The sequence below is a fragment of the Oculina patagonica genome, chromosome 2 (assembly GCF_052425735.1).
Source record: "Oculina patagonica isolate OP01 chromosome 2, crgOcupat, whole genome shotgun sequence".
NCBI classification, from domain to species: domain Eukaryota; kingdom Metazoa; phylum Cnidaria; class Anthozoa; order Scleractinia; family Oculinidae; genus Oculina; species Oculina patagonica.
In genome coordinates, this window is record NC_135759.1 from 25727331 (window position 1) to 25744528 (window position 17198).

General features: G+C 37.8%; 3 protein-coding genes and 1 long non-coding RNA gene across 4 annotated transcripts in view; 3 read left to right on the plus strand and 1 right to left on the minus strand.

Moving 5' to 3' along the window:
- The window catches only part of LOC144643800 (uncharacterized), a 73012-nt gene extending 67799 nt beyond the window's left edge, over positions 1-5213 (plus strand). The window contains exon 2 of the long non-coding RNA XR_013568977.1: positions 4899-5213. This is a non-coding gene — a long non-coding RNA (uncharacterized LOC144643800). The remainder of the gene's footprint in view (positions 1-4898) is intronic.
- On the plus strand, positions 59-3642 carry LOC144643787 (uncharacterized). Its single transcript, XM_078503130.1, has 2 exons — positions 59-1132; positions 2132-3642. Exons 1-2 carry the CDS (start codon positions 96-98, stop codon positions 2799-2801), a joined length of 1707 nt encoding a protein of 568 aa, XP_078359256.1. The 5' UTR covers positions 59-95; the 3' UTR covers positions 2802-3642.
- LOC144643792 (transaldolase-like) lies at positions 3211-13000 on the minus strand. Its single transcript, XM_078503137.1, has 10 exons — positions 12876-13000; positions 12677-12800; positions 11786-11825; positions 11237-11304; positions 10632-10763; positions 10393-10450; positions 7392-7506; positions 6025-6154; positions 5495-5562; positions 3211-3866 (listed from the first exon to the last, which is right to left on the minus strand). The coding sequence occupies exons 1-10, from the start codon at positions 12940-12942 to the stop codon at positions 3703-3705; spliced, it is 966 nt and encodes a 321-aa protein (XP_078359263.1). The 5' UTR covers positions 12943-13000; the 3' UTR covers positions 3211-3702.
- Positions 13001-13039: 39 nt separating this feature from the next.
- On the plus strand, positions 13040-17103 carry LOC144643796 (uncharacterized). The gene is made up of 7 exons (XM_078503149.1): positions 13040-13145; positions 13260-13384; positions 13753-13887; positions 14529-14581; positions 14693-14751; positions 16361-16480; positions 16913-17103. Exons 1-7 carry the CDS (start codon positions 13095-13097, stop codon positions 17012-17014), a joined length of 645 nt encoding a protein of 214 aa, XP_078359275.1. The 5' UTR covers positions 13040-13094; the 3' UTR covers positions 17015-17103.
- Positions 17104-17198: the final 95 nt, after the last annotated feature.

A 17198-nucleotide genomic window follows, 5' to 3' on the forward strand; every position in this document is an offset into this window, starting at 1 on the left:
CAATTGTTGAATCCCCCTCATAGGGATTGTTTTAATTATGTAATGAAGAAGTGGAAAGTGAAATTTTCTCGTACACTTCCCTCGTGTTTTAAACAATGCCTACGATCTACAGCGACGGAGAACTTAGATTTTTCAGGCTCGCTAAGGGTGTAGTAGACTACTCGACCGCAGCATTGAGAAAAGTGTTTATACAAGAATGGAACGATCTTTATCCAGCAACCCCTTGGCAAAATACCTTAACAAGCGGTTCACAGTTGTTGGTAGAAGAGCGAGCGCCTTTGCGAGAGTCACGACTGTACGATCCAGCGTATTCTAGGGATTACCAACCCATCAAGGACAATTTGTTTCGTGGGAACGTAGAAGAATGGGATGTTACCACGTTAGTCTTCGCTCTAAAGTATTCACACGCGCTAAGCCAAAGCCGTTCCAGTCGCCGCGGAAGAAGAATTCTTAACGCCATTCATCAACTAAAAGATGTAAGAAACTCGTTGATAGCACATGCATGGAAATCGGCTATTTCTCAGAGCAAGTTCAAAAGGAATATCGATATTTTGTTGCAGGCTGTTGAAGCTTTGGTGACAAATTCAGATCCTCTTGTTGAAAAACTACAAATGTTGCGGAGTGAGACAGAGTTCCTGACCGAGGATTTCGTCACATATAAACAATGGTTAAAAGACGATCACGACACCCTGCTTTTACTGGAAAAAGATATCGAAAGATTAGAAGAAAAAATGAAGATTTCTGCTCGGAAAAACGACAAAGACACACCAGCGGATATCACCGGAAGTTCTGAAGCGACTGGCAATAATGAAATCATTCTGAGAATACGAACTCGAGTGGCGAAATTGGAACGTCAAGTCACATCAAGTGTTGACCTAGTGCCTTCACGCTCAAAACCAGAGATTTTCCACAGCAAGAAATACATCAAAATGATCAATACGTCCAATTTTCTGAGATTTAATTTTCGCTGGGCAGATCTTGAAAAGTTTCTCCGAGGATTTAGCAATGATGTGGATATCAAGCTGTTCGCGGGCATCCAGCAGGCGGCTGCTCTCAGCCATCGCTCGAAAAAAACGGAAGCGTTAGAAGTGGTAAATGGTCTGATTCCGAAAGCAGTACTGGCACACAATGGGTAGGTACACTCTTTTTATATAAGAACGTACATGATCTTATTCGCTTGAATGGGAGAAAAGCATGGAATACGGAAGTGGAGACGAAACTGTAATCAGTGCCGAAACCGAAACTGGAACTGCAACCTCGTTCCCAGGGTTCTCTTCGCTCCCCCACCCTCTTCGAGAAAGAGTAACCGATGTGTAACCCCGTCCTCAGGTCCAAAGGTTGTCGGCCGAAACTGGTGTTTTTACATATGAAACTGCTCGAGTAACGTCGCGAGCTCCATACCATTTATATGACTACATGAATTCATACCGCGTTAAAGGTCGGGACACACCTAGCCTCCCACGCAGCCGTACTTAGGGGCGATCGTGTTTCACTCCTCCCCACGTGGGGAGGAGTGAAACACGATCGCCCCTAAGAACGACTGCATGGGAGGCTAGGACACACTAGGCGACAAGTCGCTGAACATGTCGCGGGGACAAAGACGTTGCTGCAACATTTTGCCTTGTGTGACATAGTGCTTTTTGCGACAGCGACAGAATTTTGTCGCTGTGATCAGTCGCATGAATTCAAACCAGTTTGACAAAATGAACGAAAGCAGCGTTGCCGCAGCGTGACTGTGCACACTTCTGCGATAAAATATAAATTAACCAATGAGAGAGCGTCATGTATTTTCGCCATAATGAAAAAACTAGTTCACATTCCCACTCTTTTAAATTCGCTGCGTGTGCACCGAACAAGCGCCTTGTCGCAGCGACATGTTTTGTGGCACTACACACGGAGCGACTTGTCGCCTAGTGTGTCCCGACCTCAAATTTCTCTTCAACTCGCGATGCCAGGTTGGATGACAAAAAGTACGCTTGCGCTACGGGTTTCAGTTTTCCAGGATACTGATACAGGATTTGATTGGCTAGATTTTTGAGAAAGAGGGTTAACAAGGGGATTTTAAAAAGGTTGATTTTATTGATCTTAAATCGACCACTTAATTTTGTTTTCTTGGTTTTCGAATGCTTAGGGTCCTAATTCATGCAAGGATCAAGACTCGCAGAGCACTGCTTTTGCATGATTTAGGCAATGACGATGAAGCCATGAGAGAGGTGGACGAGGCAGAGATGATGCTGAGTCTTGCAGAATGCTACGAGGACATTGCTGAAGTCAACAATGCGAAAGCAAATATCATCTTGTCGAGCAGCCAAAACAGCAAGAGAGACCAAAGGGGAATATTATTTCGCTTGGATAAAACTATCAAGTCCTGTGAAAAAGCTACAGTAGATAAAAGTGCCACTATTGCACAAGTAACGCTACGCAAGGCTCTGGTTCACCTGGGGTATTACCAACATGGCATCCTAGAAGACGTCACACAATCAGATGTCGACATTGCAGAGACGGTCCTGAACCGCATTGCTCAGCAGATCAAGACCATGACGGAAAGAAGCAAAATATACTACACCTACAGTCGATCACTGCTAGCTTATCGGAAAGGCGATAAAGATAGAGCAGAGAAACTCGAGCAGGAGGCAAGGAGAAAATGTGAATTGCAAGATCTTCACAACGAGATCCAACAGCTTAATCTGCTTAAGTCCCTTATAACAACACCTACACAGCCTATTCCCTGTCACAATCTATTCTCGATTCTTTTTTTAGTTTTGCTTAGTTTTTCCTTAGCATTATTAGTCTTACAATAGCTCTTTTTATTGTAAGACAAATAATGCTAAGAAAAAACTAAGCACTTCCTTAGCATTGACTGTTAAAATGTATTGCAATTACACTGAGCTAATGTAGATGAAGTGTTCAACATGACACGAGCATGGGACAAAGAAAAATTCTGAGTCCCCGACGGGAATCGAACCCATGGCCTCCCAGATACCGGTTGGGCGCTCTAACCAACTGAGCTACGAGGGACTCGTTGTGAGCTGGGCCATTTTACTAGGTAGATAAGTGACACGCGTCCTGCACACTGCTATGATCAGCAATGTCGAATTCATCAAGTTTGTAGTAAATAATAACACTGAGCTACACTGAGCTAGTTTGGTGAAAACAAGATCTTGCTACGTGAAAAAAGGAACAGAGGGTGTTGAATAATGCCAACACCACTTAGAAAAAAACAACACAACTTTAATCTCACGAAACAGAAATGGAATTTATTACAGAACTAATTATATTTGAGTTAGTAAACACATAACAATAACTACGATTTTATTCAGTTTTATTGTTTTGGCTAGAATACCCTCTTGGTCCACCACTACATTGAGATGCCTTGCCTGACTGTTAATTTCCCACTAATTTTGATGAAAGACATTTTCAACCAATACCAAAATGGAACTTTTACCTGATGCAATATGGTAGATGTATTCAGAATTCCAAGGCACAAAATACTATCAATGATACACAGTAATTAGCAGTGAGTCAGTGTTATGTTACTATTACCGTACCTGTAGTTCCTATAAACTGCAAGGCATATAGTTATTAAATACTGGTTATAAGATTATAAACATTACATTAAACAAAGGCTAACGATTTAATGAATGGAAAGTGTTTGTTTCTATGCATGTCCTGGCTGTGTTTCATGACTAATTGACAAGTAGTTTATTTCTGAAGTTCAGCCTTGATCATGTCCTCGAGTTTCACGGCATCTACAGCAAACTTTCTGATTCCCTCTGCCAATTTTTCTGTCGCCATCTGATCCTCATTCAGAAGCCAGCGGAATTTCTTCTCATCAAGAGACACTTTCTCGATGTCAAGTTTTGCCGCTGTGAAGATATGCAAAACGTTTTCGTTATTACAAATTCATTCTGTAAATTCCTATAATAATACATTAGAGTAACTGATGTAGTCAAATTAGTAAATAAGAAAAATATAAGTATAAGAAGTTATTTTGTAACCAATGACAGGAAGCTACGTAACCTTTGCATTACATAACCTTTGCTGTTAAGTTCCCCCTCTCAATTAGTGGGAAGTTCATTTTTTTTTAACAATTCCCCTTCTATTGCCCCTTCTTTCCTAGATGGAAAATGGTAAATCATGACAATTAACTTTTAAAGTTATGATATGATATGGGTGCTTATATAGCACATTTACAAAGCTCGTGATCAATGCGCTTCACAATTCGAATCTATGGGATGAGACCGGACATCAGCATTATAAGGCACCTATGGCAGCCGCTATCCGTCCATGTGTATGATCTTACTCCACCACCCAACCCATGGAATAGAACAGACTACAACACCGGGAACTTCGTGCCCTACTCTTTGCGATGAGTGTGTGGGTTCTTTAACGTCCCCTGCTGATTATAACACTGAAGATGCAGGAGGCGGGGCCTACGGTTTATCGTCCTTATCCGAGAAGACTAGAATGTCTAACCAGATGTAATTACAAAGGAAGCACAATCTCCTCAGTTATTTTAAGACCCTGAGTGTTGGTCCGGTCTGGGAGTCGAACCCGAGACCTCCCGCACGACAGTCCGGCGCTCTACCACTGAGCTAACCGGTTATTCATCCAACACATTTTTATTGTTAAAGTCAACTCTCTCTTAACGAACACTTCCATAAGACGGACACCTGGTGATGGTCCCTGCCGTTTTTCAGTCATTTTACTGTAACCAAACCACTATAAGACGGACACTTGAGAAGTGTTTTTATCATGTTTTATTAGTGAAAATACTTCCAAACTTCGTATCGACCTAAAGCAGAGTTAGTCAGCGCCCTAAGAATACGTGTATACCAAGCTTGCTACGCTTTACCGGATTACTTCTTTGCTTACATGTATGGACGCTAAAGAGGTAGTTTTCTACTTACAGTATAACATTTTGTAGAAGCTCTCAATTTTTGCTTTAACAAGCAAATACGGTACTTTTATTATTTAAGTCTTGTTGCAGTTAGCAAAGGTTTGTTGCATTGTGAAAAGGTTTAGCTTTATTTTCTCAGAATAACTGGTGTCATGTTACTTGACTCTCTACAGAGCGAACACCTCTCTAAGACGGCCAGCTGTGGCCAGTCCCGAAGGTGTCAGTCTTAGAGGGAGTTGACTGTACTATTTTGTGAAAATGTGTTAACTTACTAAACAGAGCTAAAACATTAAAAAGTCCTGTTTATTTCTTTTATATGTACCCTAACTGCTATATGGTTTGAAAGAAGCCCCCCCCTCACTTCAAACGGTCTTGAAAAAATAAGCCCCCCCCCCCCTAGGGGCTTAATAACTATTAGCATAAAGGAGTAATTCTACTCCCCCTGAATGGGATGCTAGCTTGTTGCTGGGTTACTACCAGCATATAATAAATTATTGTTGGCGCCCATTTATACCCCTGGGTGGAGAGAGTCACTGTGAGAGTGTCTTGAAAATGAAATCATTCAGATGAACCATTCCAATGATATTTTCTTACCATTCTCAACTGACAGCTTCTGGGAAATTGCCTCTGTGGATTTGTTTAGTTTATCTAGCAGTGAAGGGCTGAAAATAATCACAGAACAGTACATATTATAATTATCAATTTATTTGATATTTATTGTGAAACACCTTTAGTTATATTTAATATGGGTAAGAATTAACCCCAGTTATGATTTGAGATATCTCTGCCTGTTACAATTTCGTTCACAATGATTTGTAATTAGACAACATAAGGCAACATAATAGTTATGTTACGTACAGGGTAAATTGTTTGAGTGCGTTTGACAAAATTGTCCAGTCACAGCAGACAACCAATTTTTGGATTCCAAGAAATCCTGACTAAATCCGCTTACATGCAGTGGTATGATTTGTCCTGAGAGGTAGTTGGCAACCTTAAATACTGACTTTATGTCTGAAAAATGATCTAGCTGTCAGATGAATAGTTAAACTGATGATAATTACTGAACACAATTTTTGTCACAAGTCAGTGCCATGATTAATTTACTGACATTTTTCCACTGTTACCTGATAGTAAGCAGATCACATCCAGCTAGTTCAGTAATCTGTCCAGTATTCCTGAATGATGCTCCCATGACAACAGTTTTGTAACCAAACTTTTTGTAGTAATTATAAATTGCTGTCACACTCTTAACACCTACAGCAAAAAACATACAATCGCATTAGGTGGCCACTCAACATCTTGTTGAAAACTGAAAATTATGTTGTCAAAGGTCTCTGGTACAGTAAAGAAAAATGTTACCATTTGTGGTTCCTATGTACATTACTTGTAAAGCTATGAACGTGCTATGTGTATGTCTTAATCTGGTCTTTGTGGTGGTGGCTTATCCACATTTTTTGTGTGCTGTGGTGGTTTACAGAACTTCAAACAGCTATTCTGATACCAGTGGTGGATCCAGACCTTCAGATAAAGGGTGGGGACGGGGGTGGTGTGATCATCTAGACCCTAGAATAGGGGGGCCCTCCCCTAGATCCGCCACTGGATACATGATACCTTATTGTTACTTATTTTTGCGGGAACTTAATTTTGCAAAAAATGGAACAGGCATATTTCACGGGACTTAATTTGCGCGATTTGGCCAAAAAAAAAAGTAAAAAACAAAAATACAGTAAAAAACATGAAAAATAAATTTTCGTGGGTCTTTAATTTTGCAATTTTAAAAAAAAATCGCAAAAATCACGAAAAATTAAATCCCGCGAAAATAAGTAACAATAAGGTACATATAATGTGGTTGAAACTCCACTTAAAAGTATGAACATTATTTGTGTGCAAAGAGAAGTCATAATAATAATAACTGCTTCTACCGATATTTATACACGATAAATGTGTTGCAGCATAGCTGATGTGGTTGTGCTTACAAATTACTTTTAGTATATGGAGCTAACTAAACTCTTAAATACAATTATATTAATATATGTACAAATTAAAGACTACAAAACTAAGCATTACAAACAAACAAAAAATACACAGACTCTAAATGCCTAGTACTTTTAAAGCACCCTTGAAACTTGCCAAGGATTCTTTAAGGCGGGCCTCGTTATTCAGTGAATACCATAATGTGGCCCCTTCATAAGTCATCGACTTTTTAAGTCATGAGTGGATTGCTGTAGAGGATTAAAACTTTAAAGTTGTACAATTTTGCCGTAAGATTCACCTAACTATAAAGTGGAATCCTGATTTCTTGGACCCCCTGATAACTCAAACCAAAAGCTGCTCAAAGCTCCCAAAAGTTGTAAACACTACAACTTAATCCCAGATTTTTCGAACTCCTGCTTTCTGAAAACAATTTTTTATTCCTGTATTGTATGTATTGTATTGTATTCCCTTGGAGGATTCCACTGTATCTCTGCTTATTAAATTCATTGCTAATAACCTGGATCATCTGCAGGTTGGAATTCCTTCTTGTCTGTGTTCTTCACATACCAATCAAAAATACGCCCAACAAATGGCGAGATCAGTGTGACTCCAGCTTCAGCACAAGCTACTGCCTGGAAGAAAAGACAAAAGTCAGGGTATGAGGTGCAGTTATATATTAGGCCTGGCTCACACTAGCGACATAATGACATAAAGAAAAGTTCAGTTCTTTCCTTATGTTGTTATGCTTATGTCCTTATGTTCCAACTATGTCGTTATGTTATGTTGTTCACACTGGTGACATAAAATATCAATGTGAGGTGTTTTTTGCATTTGCGTGACCTTGCCGTTATGTTGTTATGTCTCTAGTGTGAACCAGGCCTTAGACCTGTTAGATTGTGTTTCCCTTTGTCAAGCAAGAAGCCAAACAAAGTGAAAGGAAATTTTTCCCTTGCTTTCTCTTTGAACTAAGGGAAATAAGGGACTGTTATAAGTCTTCAGGACTGTGTACAATGTTAAAGCCATAACTCCCTGTAACACTCTTTCAAATGTTTTGACTGGATTAAACATTAACACATAAATCTACATGTAATTCCAATCACTATTCTTGACGAACTGTGAAGCAGCAGTCTGTACAAACAAAACATGTACATACTGTCAGCGGTCGGTATAAAACGCAGACCATGCAGACTGCAGACTGCAGACTGCAGACCGTGCAGACGGTGCAGACCGTGCAGACTGAGTAATTTTTTTCCCTCTTTTTTTACATTGTGTTTCACAAAACGTTTCACGAACGGTTTCCGAAGTTCGTTTGAAATTCGCGAAGTTCGCTACGAACTTTATCATGAGGGGGAATTTCATTATGTAGTTGTCAATCAAATTACGAACTTCGAAACGAAATTGTGAATTTCACGTGCAACGAAGTTGAAAGGTTGAGGAGTTCGCAAGTCGAGAAGAAGTTCGTCCAGTTTGTTTAATTTGGTGAAATGAATCCGTTCACGGTACAAGGAAAGGCAATTTCAAGTCCAGGAAGGCAGGAAATCATCTAAAGTTGGCTTCAAGGTCAAGGATTATTTTATTTAGCTTCCAGCTTGTTGAGTTTTCTTCTACTGTCAGAGAGCGCGTTACACTGTAAACATTGGAACTTTTTAAGTTATAGGTAAAACGAACTGGTCGGATATAGCAGTTTATTTGTTAAGTTCAGGTTTCTAGTTCAATTTTACAACGTAAACAAATGCTTCGGTTTGGTAGTTATGCTTTGGGAATACAGGGTACCGGTTTTCTTGAGAAATCCCCCAAAAATTCTTACACTGTCCTTAATAATAAAATATAAGTAATTCGTAAATAAATACACATTTCAATTGTTCCAAAGTAAGTGTTGTTTATTAGTAAAAAAAAAATTTTAACCAAAGCTTATTTTTTTGCAAATATAAATTCTTTCAGAGGAACAGAGTTTATCACGAACAGACAGATGGCGTGACTTGCGTGTTGTGTAAACACAAAAGTATAACAACACGGAATTGAAAAGTTCTGGTTTTCCGCAGATTTTCCAAACTGTGTATTCAAGAAGGAAAACGTTTTTTTCTCTTTAGAAGATTTTTACGGCACACACAAACAGTATTTTTATATGTAAACCGGTTCATCTGTTGAAATTTTTTCCTTCGAAACTGCACACGGCAGAACTTGTAATCTATTTTTAGTCTGGTGTCGGGTGACATTGGGAAAACTCAGCAGTTGTAACATTCACAAACCATTTTCAGGGCAGCCTTGCTTTTTAGTCCGTTGATGTCCTGCCTTATTGGACTTGGGATTGCTTTTTGCTGTACTGGGAACGGATTCATTTCACCAAATTAAACAAACTGGACGAACTTCTTCTCAACTTGCGAACTCCTCAACCTTTCAACTTCGCTGCACGTGAAATTCACAATTTCGTTTCGAAGTTCGTAATTTGATTGACAACTACATAATGAAATTCCCCCTAAAGTTCGTAGCGAACTTCGCGAATTTCAAACGAACTTCGGAAACCGTTCGTGAAAAGTTTTGTGAAACACAATGTAAAAAAAGAGGGAAAAAAATTACTCAGTCTGCACGGTCTGCACCGTCTGCACCGTCTGCACGGTCTGCAGTCTGCATGGTCTGCGTTTTATACCGACCGTACTGTCAGTGACATTCACAGAGGAATGTTAATGAAAAAAAAAAAACATCATGAATAATATTATGTGAATTATTAATAATGGACATGCTTATTTAGTCCTGCCATGATTCAGTAAGGTTGTATTGTTTGTAGTCTCCTTAGCAGCCATTGTTTCAGGGCTCGTCATGCAATGCTTCATGGTTGCGGAGGGAGCATTGGCTGCGAAGGAGACTATATCGATTGTGGCTTGTGCAGTTTTTGGACAATGATTTTTTCAATCAGGTGTAGGCATAGTACAATATTATTATATGGAGGAGAGTGTTTTACGCTACGTCATGTGTGGGACCCGAGTGGCATACTTTGGTATGTCACTCTTGCGAGTGGCATATCACTCATTGACATCACGATTCACCCCTTTCCTACTTTGTTAAATGAACTTGGTTTCTTGTGCTCTTTGCTTAGCAAGCATCAACAAGCAGGTTTAATTTGTTTAACTAAGCAATGAAAAAGATGAGTTTTCTGAAAAACTTAAGAACATGATAATGGAAACCTTGACGATTTCAAGGTTTTTAGAGGGAATTCTTTGTAAGGAATTCCACAAAGTGCAAGATGTGTACAGATGTTGTCTGTCAGTGATGTTTTCAGTTCTAGTTGACAAGTATTCTGTTTGGCTGGAACTCAGTTAGTGTTTCTATATAAAAATGACATGATTTGTAAAACTGGCTCGATTATTTGAAAACAATGAAATAAAAATCAGCAATATCAACTCGATCTGGTTTTGATATAATAAAAAGAACATTACATGTATGGAGATATTTTATGTTCTTGTGGCAAATATCGTTTCTGCCACTCAAACATAAAATTCATACCTCTCTATACAAATTACCTGTGCAAAGGAGAAAAGTAGGGTCATGTTACAGTGAACACCTTCCTGTTCAAGAACCCTATAAAGTGAGGTGCAAGAAAATTGGTCAGTTTATAACTCTTGTAATCATCATTTGCAGTCCACCTTTAGCTTAAGTTAATCTTTCCCAATCTTATAAACATCTTTGTAATAATTTAAGTATGATGATATTATTTTTCTTGTAAAAATAATGTCTCATGATAGCAAAATTGAATACTAACTTAGCAGCTTGGACTCCTTCCCAAGTTGTGCTAAGTTTGATAAGGATTCTTTCCTTGCTGATTCCTTCTTCCTCATACAACTTAATAAACTTTCTTGCTCTGTCGAGGGAACCTTCCACGTCGAAGGACAACCTGAACGCAAAGATTAGAAATATATTTATAAAACAACTCTTACAAACCTTAGATGAAACTTAATAATCTGACATTCTGGCTAAACACAGATCAGATTTTCATGGATACACATAAAATGTCACTTGAGATCTTCAAACTTCAACAACTTCCTCAGATCCATGTCATATTACAAACAAGCTGATATTTTGTCGGCTTAGTGCAAGTACACTTCTACTTTCAGTTTTTGATGTTTTATTAGCTGTAAGAATAGAGTGGCCATATGCCAACAACAATGGTACAACTTATTGAACTTATGCATGGAATAAAAAGGTGAAGTCGTTACCAGACAGTAACCCCAAGGTGCAATATGATGTTCTTTGACCCCAAGAAAAGGTGAAATATTAATTTGTTTTACAATAAAGAAAGGAAGCACTGATTTGTGCCAAAGACTGTTGAATGTCACCCAATTGATCCAATACACAAAGTTAACAAACCTGGCATCAACTTCTGTTGAAACTCGACCTGGGATAATCTTCAGTATCTCAAGTCCAAACAGGACAAACTAAACAAAAATAATAACCAGAAATATAGTTAGTAAAGGAGTGTGACAGTTTCAAGAAAATTGCTAACCAACATTTTGTTCAGATGTTGTTCCTTGTGTCCTCACTGGCCTTATGTGCGGGCAAGAAATGGGTAATGTACATTTTCTAAGCCAGTCATACAGGTTTTTGTAGTTTAACAGAGAGAAATCTACATTTTGTACATGGCAGTTCAGTATTTTTTTGTTACTTTTGCCAATGGATAGCCAGTGAGGCCTTATGGTCAGTAATTTGTACTAAAAATCCTGAGGTCCACATAATCATGTGAATTTTCAGCTTCAGAGTACCCAGATTATCCAAAGATGTTTCCAAAAATTCCTAAAGATGCTTGGATGATTTCAAAATGTTTCTGAAGATTATGATGAATCACTATTCTCAGGAACAGTAAGGGATATCAAAAGCTCCAGTTGTGTAAAAGATTGGTAATATGATTTTTGTACTTACTAGTTTATCCATTGCTGCAGTTGCTTGCTCTTCCAGAGTGCTTGAATTTTTTTTTAAAAAAAGAATTTTATATTTTAATGTCAGGTCTGAGAAATATTTGATGGAACATAAAGATACCTTGAGCTAAATCTTTAAATTTTTTAGTTTGTCGTTCTCGTAATAACTTCCTGTAATCTGAAGTAAATGAAAGTTGCCATAGTCCAATTGCAGTTACAACGACCATCTTGATTTTGCTCCAGGGCATTTTATAATGCTTTTCAAAATGATTTATTCTTTTATTGTGATAATTCTACAATTATTATTATGGATAATAATAAAAATATAATCATTTTATAAAATATTTAAGGATGCCCTGGGGGCAGAATCATTCCAAATTCCAATTCGATTGGAAATACATGGCCCCACAAGCTTCTAGCTTTAAACCCAACTGTGTCTAAATAAAGGTACTGGTAACTTATTTATTTTTATTTTTATTGATTGATTGGGTCAGTCAGTCAGTCAGTCAGTCATTTAGTCAGTCAGTCAGTCAGTCAGTCAGTCAGTCAGTCAGTCCTAGATATATTTTTTATTTGCTGCTCTTCATTTAAGAAGATGTTTGCACGTGATGTCATTAACATGTCAAGGTGTCAAGACTTATATTAGTGTGTTTATTGCACACAATGAAACCCAATTACGTAAGACACCTTTAGACTGATATTGGCACCTTAAATCTACAAAAAAATTCACACTTGTGTATTTTTTCCTTTTCATAAAATTCAACCACAACACGCAAATATTTTTCACATTCAAGCCTACCATGCGTGAAGCGTGACTTTTATACTCTGACATGCAAACAAGACATGAAGTCAAAATCTACAAAATCGATTCGAAAACTGCATCACCATAAGTTACCTTCCGTTCGATTTTCCGTACTGCACTGCCTTTTCCAGCAAATGTTTATACTGCGGCATTTTAGAGGCCGCTAGCAGCAGGGATGGGTTGGTTGTCGCATCAGTGGGTTTGTACTGCGAGATGGCTAGAACGAAAAATCAACCATAGTTCAGCTAAGTTCAGCAGGCAGGATTTTTGCTTTCTCTTTCTTCTGTCTTACCTTCGAAATCGCCTGAATCCGCGACGACGGTGGTGAATTTTTTCAGCTGTTCCAACGTGGAGGCCATGTTGATCAGACAGGTCAGAAAAGACTGCAAAGGAGAGGAATTTTCGAAAGAAATGAACTGCAAAGTCACGCGGATGAGCCGATTTCGATCAGCGGCTTCACCCATGAGAAGTAATTTGGATCAGCGGTTTCTCTCAAGAAGATAGAAACAAGATGGCGGACGGAGCGCAATTGACAACTGCTGCAGCAACAGGCGACGAAAAGGTCAGATATCTCCGAAGTGTTTTCGTGCTCTACTTGTCTTTGAAGCTGCCATTAAGAGCATTGCATTTTCTCTTAAGATTTCAATTTTAAAATTCTTTTGTTGTTTATTTTCAGTCAGTAAAGGCGATTTTAGACCGCGGTGTTGATGCCAATTCGTGTTCACCTGAAGGCTTCAGACCCATCTGTATTGCAGCTTTTTGGGGTTACAGCAGTATTGTGCAGCTGTTGTTGGATCGAGGGTAAGCAAACTGTGTTAGTCTTTTAGTTTGATGGCTGAATGCTTAACTTCTCAAAGCCATTGAAATAATATAAAGTACACACGAAAAACTACATGTATACACGGCTAACATTCCAGACAGTCATGTCAATGAGACATGCATGTAACAAGGCTTAGGTCATCATCCAGGGTTAAAGAGAGGGCAGATCGATATAGATTTTGCAGAGTAGATATCACTGATATATTAAATGCCCTTGTATCGAATAACAAGTGGTTATTAAATTGAACCAATAAACCATATAACGGTAGATTCATGGTATATGCATGTGGGTTCTTGGTACAACAGTAAAAAATAAATTGTTGTATGGAATTGTCGTCTTTTTTTCTTAGAGCTGACATCAATGCTTGCAATAGAGGCACAAATTGGACAGCCCTTCATTGTGCAACATTCCAAGGGCATGGCAAAGTTGTAATGTTGCTTATGAATCATAAACCAGATCTGCTGATTAGGGACAATCTTGGCAGGTAATCAGATTTGTGATTATAATAAAGTTCTTAGTGATCACTGGTCTTAACAAGCCTGGTGACCAATCAGGCTGGTGCTTATCTCTGTTTCCATAGCAACAAAGTCCCTGGATCAGATCCTTTGCAGGGTTACCCTCAAATTGATTTAATTTGCCAGAACCCATTTATACATCTGCAATCCTGGACAAACAAACTGAGATAAATGAATGTCATACACTTTTTGCAAATGTCTTAACTTACAAGCTGGAGGAAAAAAAGGATAGGGAGGAGTAGGAAAAATGAGTGGTAGTACCCAAGTTAGTGGAAATTAGCCAAGTGTCTCAATCGTTTTGTCCAAGATTGTGGGCGAAAAGGTAGTGTGAGAGAAGTGTGTGTTGTCCAAGAACAAATCACCAAGATCCTGGCTATAGCTAGCTTGGCTTGAACCTGAACTGCTTGATCTGTAGTACGGTGTACAAATCATTAAACATCACTGTGCCTCCCACAGTCAGACACCTGCTTCTTACCTTTTTAAAACCATCTACATGTGTGGTAATGTGGTGAAGAAGTTTTTAAAAAACACTGATAATATTACTTTCACTTGGTAAAAACCTTTTTTATAGTCATGATTATAATTTTTTTCTTGTTGACTTATTTTTCAGATCAGCAGTTGATTTTGCCTCAGCACTTGATGCAATATGGCCATTTTTTGCAGGTTTGTTATCTAAAGCACATTCATTTGCTCTGACTTGAAAGCTTAAATACAAAGTTCTTTAGTTAAAAGGCTGAAAAAAATAAAGAAGAGTGTTAAATTATTTTTCTTTAGCTGCAGGATGCAAGAGAACACCTAAAGCTGAACTTATCAGAATGGATGTTGTGAAAAAGGTAACAAGATCTACTCTGGATGTTGCATAATTATTATAACAATCTAAATAAGGGTACAAATGAACATCCATGGTACATTCAGCAATGTTTCAGTCATAATGAGTAATTTCTTAGATATTGATTTTGTTATGAAATTCAACACTATAAAGTTACGACGTTTTGACCTCTCCTCTAAAATGCGCAGACAACTAGGAGACCTTAGCCAGAAGATCAATGTAGACATCAGCCCCGTGTACACGAGTCGGAAAATCAAGGATGAAATCAAAGTGAGAGAAGACAAGCCAGCCCTTGTGAATCAACAATGTGTTGTGTATAACTTTCAGTGTAACCTGTGTGATGCAGGGTATGTCAGGTATACCTGCCGACTTCTTCACCAACGAATTGAAGAACACAAGGGATCTGCCATTGGTAATCACCTCAAGAAGCAACACGATATGGTCCCAGATGACATTGCGCAGTTTTTTAAAATTTCAAAGAAGCGTCAGAGCAAGTTTGACTGCCTTATTTTTGAAATGTTTTTTATCAAAGAACTGAAACTAACTCTAAACAAACAATGCAATTCCATCCGTGTGAAATTATTTGTTTAGGTCTGTTTTTAATTACTTTAATTGTTTCCATAGTTTTAAGTCTTTTTGACATTTAAACTTCATGAATATTTTGTCACTTATTTTTACATATTTTATCGCATTTCAGCCTTCATGACATTTTTGCCTTTTTACTATTTTTAATATAATTTTATATTTTACTCCCACTTGAAAATGACCTCGGAGAGGTCGAAACGTCATAACTTTATAGCGTCGAGTTTCAGTCATAACTTGCAAAAATAGAGATTGACCATTTCCATTTCCATCCATTGACATTCCATCTGGAACATTATCTGTGTTTTTCCTCTCAAAAATTAATATTCTTGAACCGATTGCAAAATCATCCGGACATTGGCTGCGGTCACATCTAGACTTCTACTATAGTTAAGATGGCGTTAACTATAGTTAGCTATTTTGGTAATGTGACCGCTTCTCTGTTCACCCTAACTATAGTTAGGAAATTTACGCCTCGCTGATCCAAAACAATACACACTAACTATAGTTATACCTAAGCAAGGTTCATGGGTTAGTCTTAAGTTTAAAAACGAAAAACCAATCAGAAAGCTACAATTTTTTTCGCACGTGCGAGATGAACATAAATATGCAAAACAAAGCGTGAAGGGAAGGAAAAAAGAAAAGCAACATGCCAAAAAAATTACATATCACCAATGTTAGCAAAAATAAAGCTTGAATTCTTAGGCGTCTGGCATCCTTACTTTATTTTATTTTCTTCAACGCCGAGATGCCGTGCAAAAATAGAAAAAATAGAGGAACAACTAGACACAGATCAACAACAAGGGCTGTCATGAACTAATTTTAATTTAAAATTATTCAATTAGACGACTGAAAGCACTAACTATAGTTAGGTATGACGTCACGTAACTTGAGACTAACTATAGTTAAACTTTAGTTACGTCGTAGATGTGACCGCAGCCATTAACCTTTTTAATAAGGAATCAAACGGTAGTTTTCTTTTAATTTATCTTTATATTGTATACTAGATTCTTATTATTTGTGGTTTGTAGGTTGTAACAGGAGATGAAAAAGTTTCAAACACAGATAAAGCATACTTCTCCAGGCCTGGTTCAGCGTATGTTTTTAAGACTCCAACACTTCGTGGTGATAGAACACAGCATAACCACCAGGTACAGGTCATCATAAAATCATTTTACAATTGCCTAATAAAATTATTTTGATAACCTTAAACTTCACAACATTAAATGAGTTAAAAAGAAAAATTAATGTTTACCGTAATTAAAAAGATACATATTGTATTACAGTTGTTAAACTACAGTGTAATTTTTAAATTCCGCAGTTGTTTCATCACAAGAACACTGTTTAGTTTATACAATTATTATAATATTATTGAAAACTCTTCTTTAAAATGGAACTCAAACTAGTCATTCAAATGAAAAGATAACACACTTCATTTTAGCTACTTCACATTACAATAAATTGACTGTTGACTCTCTGAAGGAAATAATCCCATCAAAGGCACAGTTTCCCTTATAAACATGAAAACATAACTCAATCAAACAATGTGTGATTAATATGTAATATTATTATAATGTCTTTAGCAACAGGCTGCACTAAACAGTGGTGATGTTCTGACAGCAAGTGATCCTTTACCAAGCAAGTCCAGTATGGACAGTCCTGCATTCTCAGCTTGGAGGAGTTGAATTACATTGCATAAATGTCTGATAAATGAATGATCAGGCTACAATTCTCCTGTTCTCATTTTACTCTTTGCATGGGTAGAGAGTAGATAGTATTTTCCTGGAAAATACCTCACCTCAAATAGTCAACAAGTGTGTGCTACCAGTATGCAAAACACAAAGTAACAATAATAAGATATATTTTATA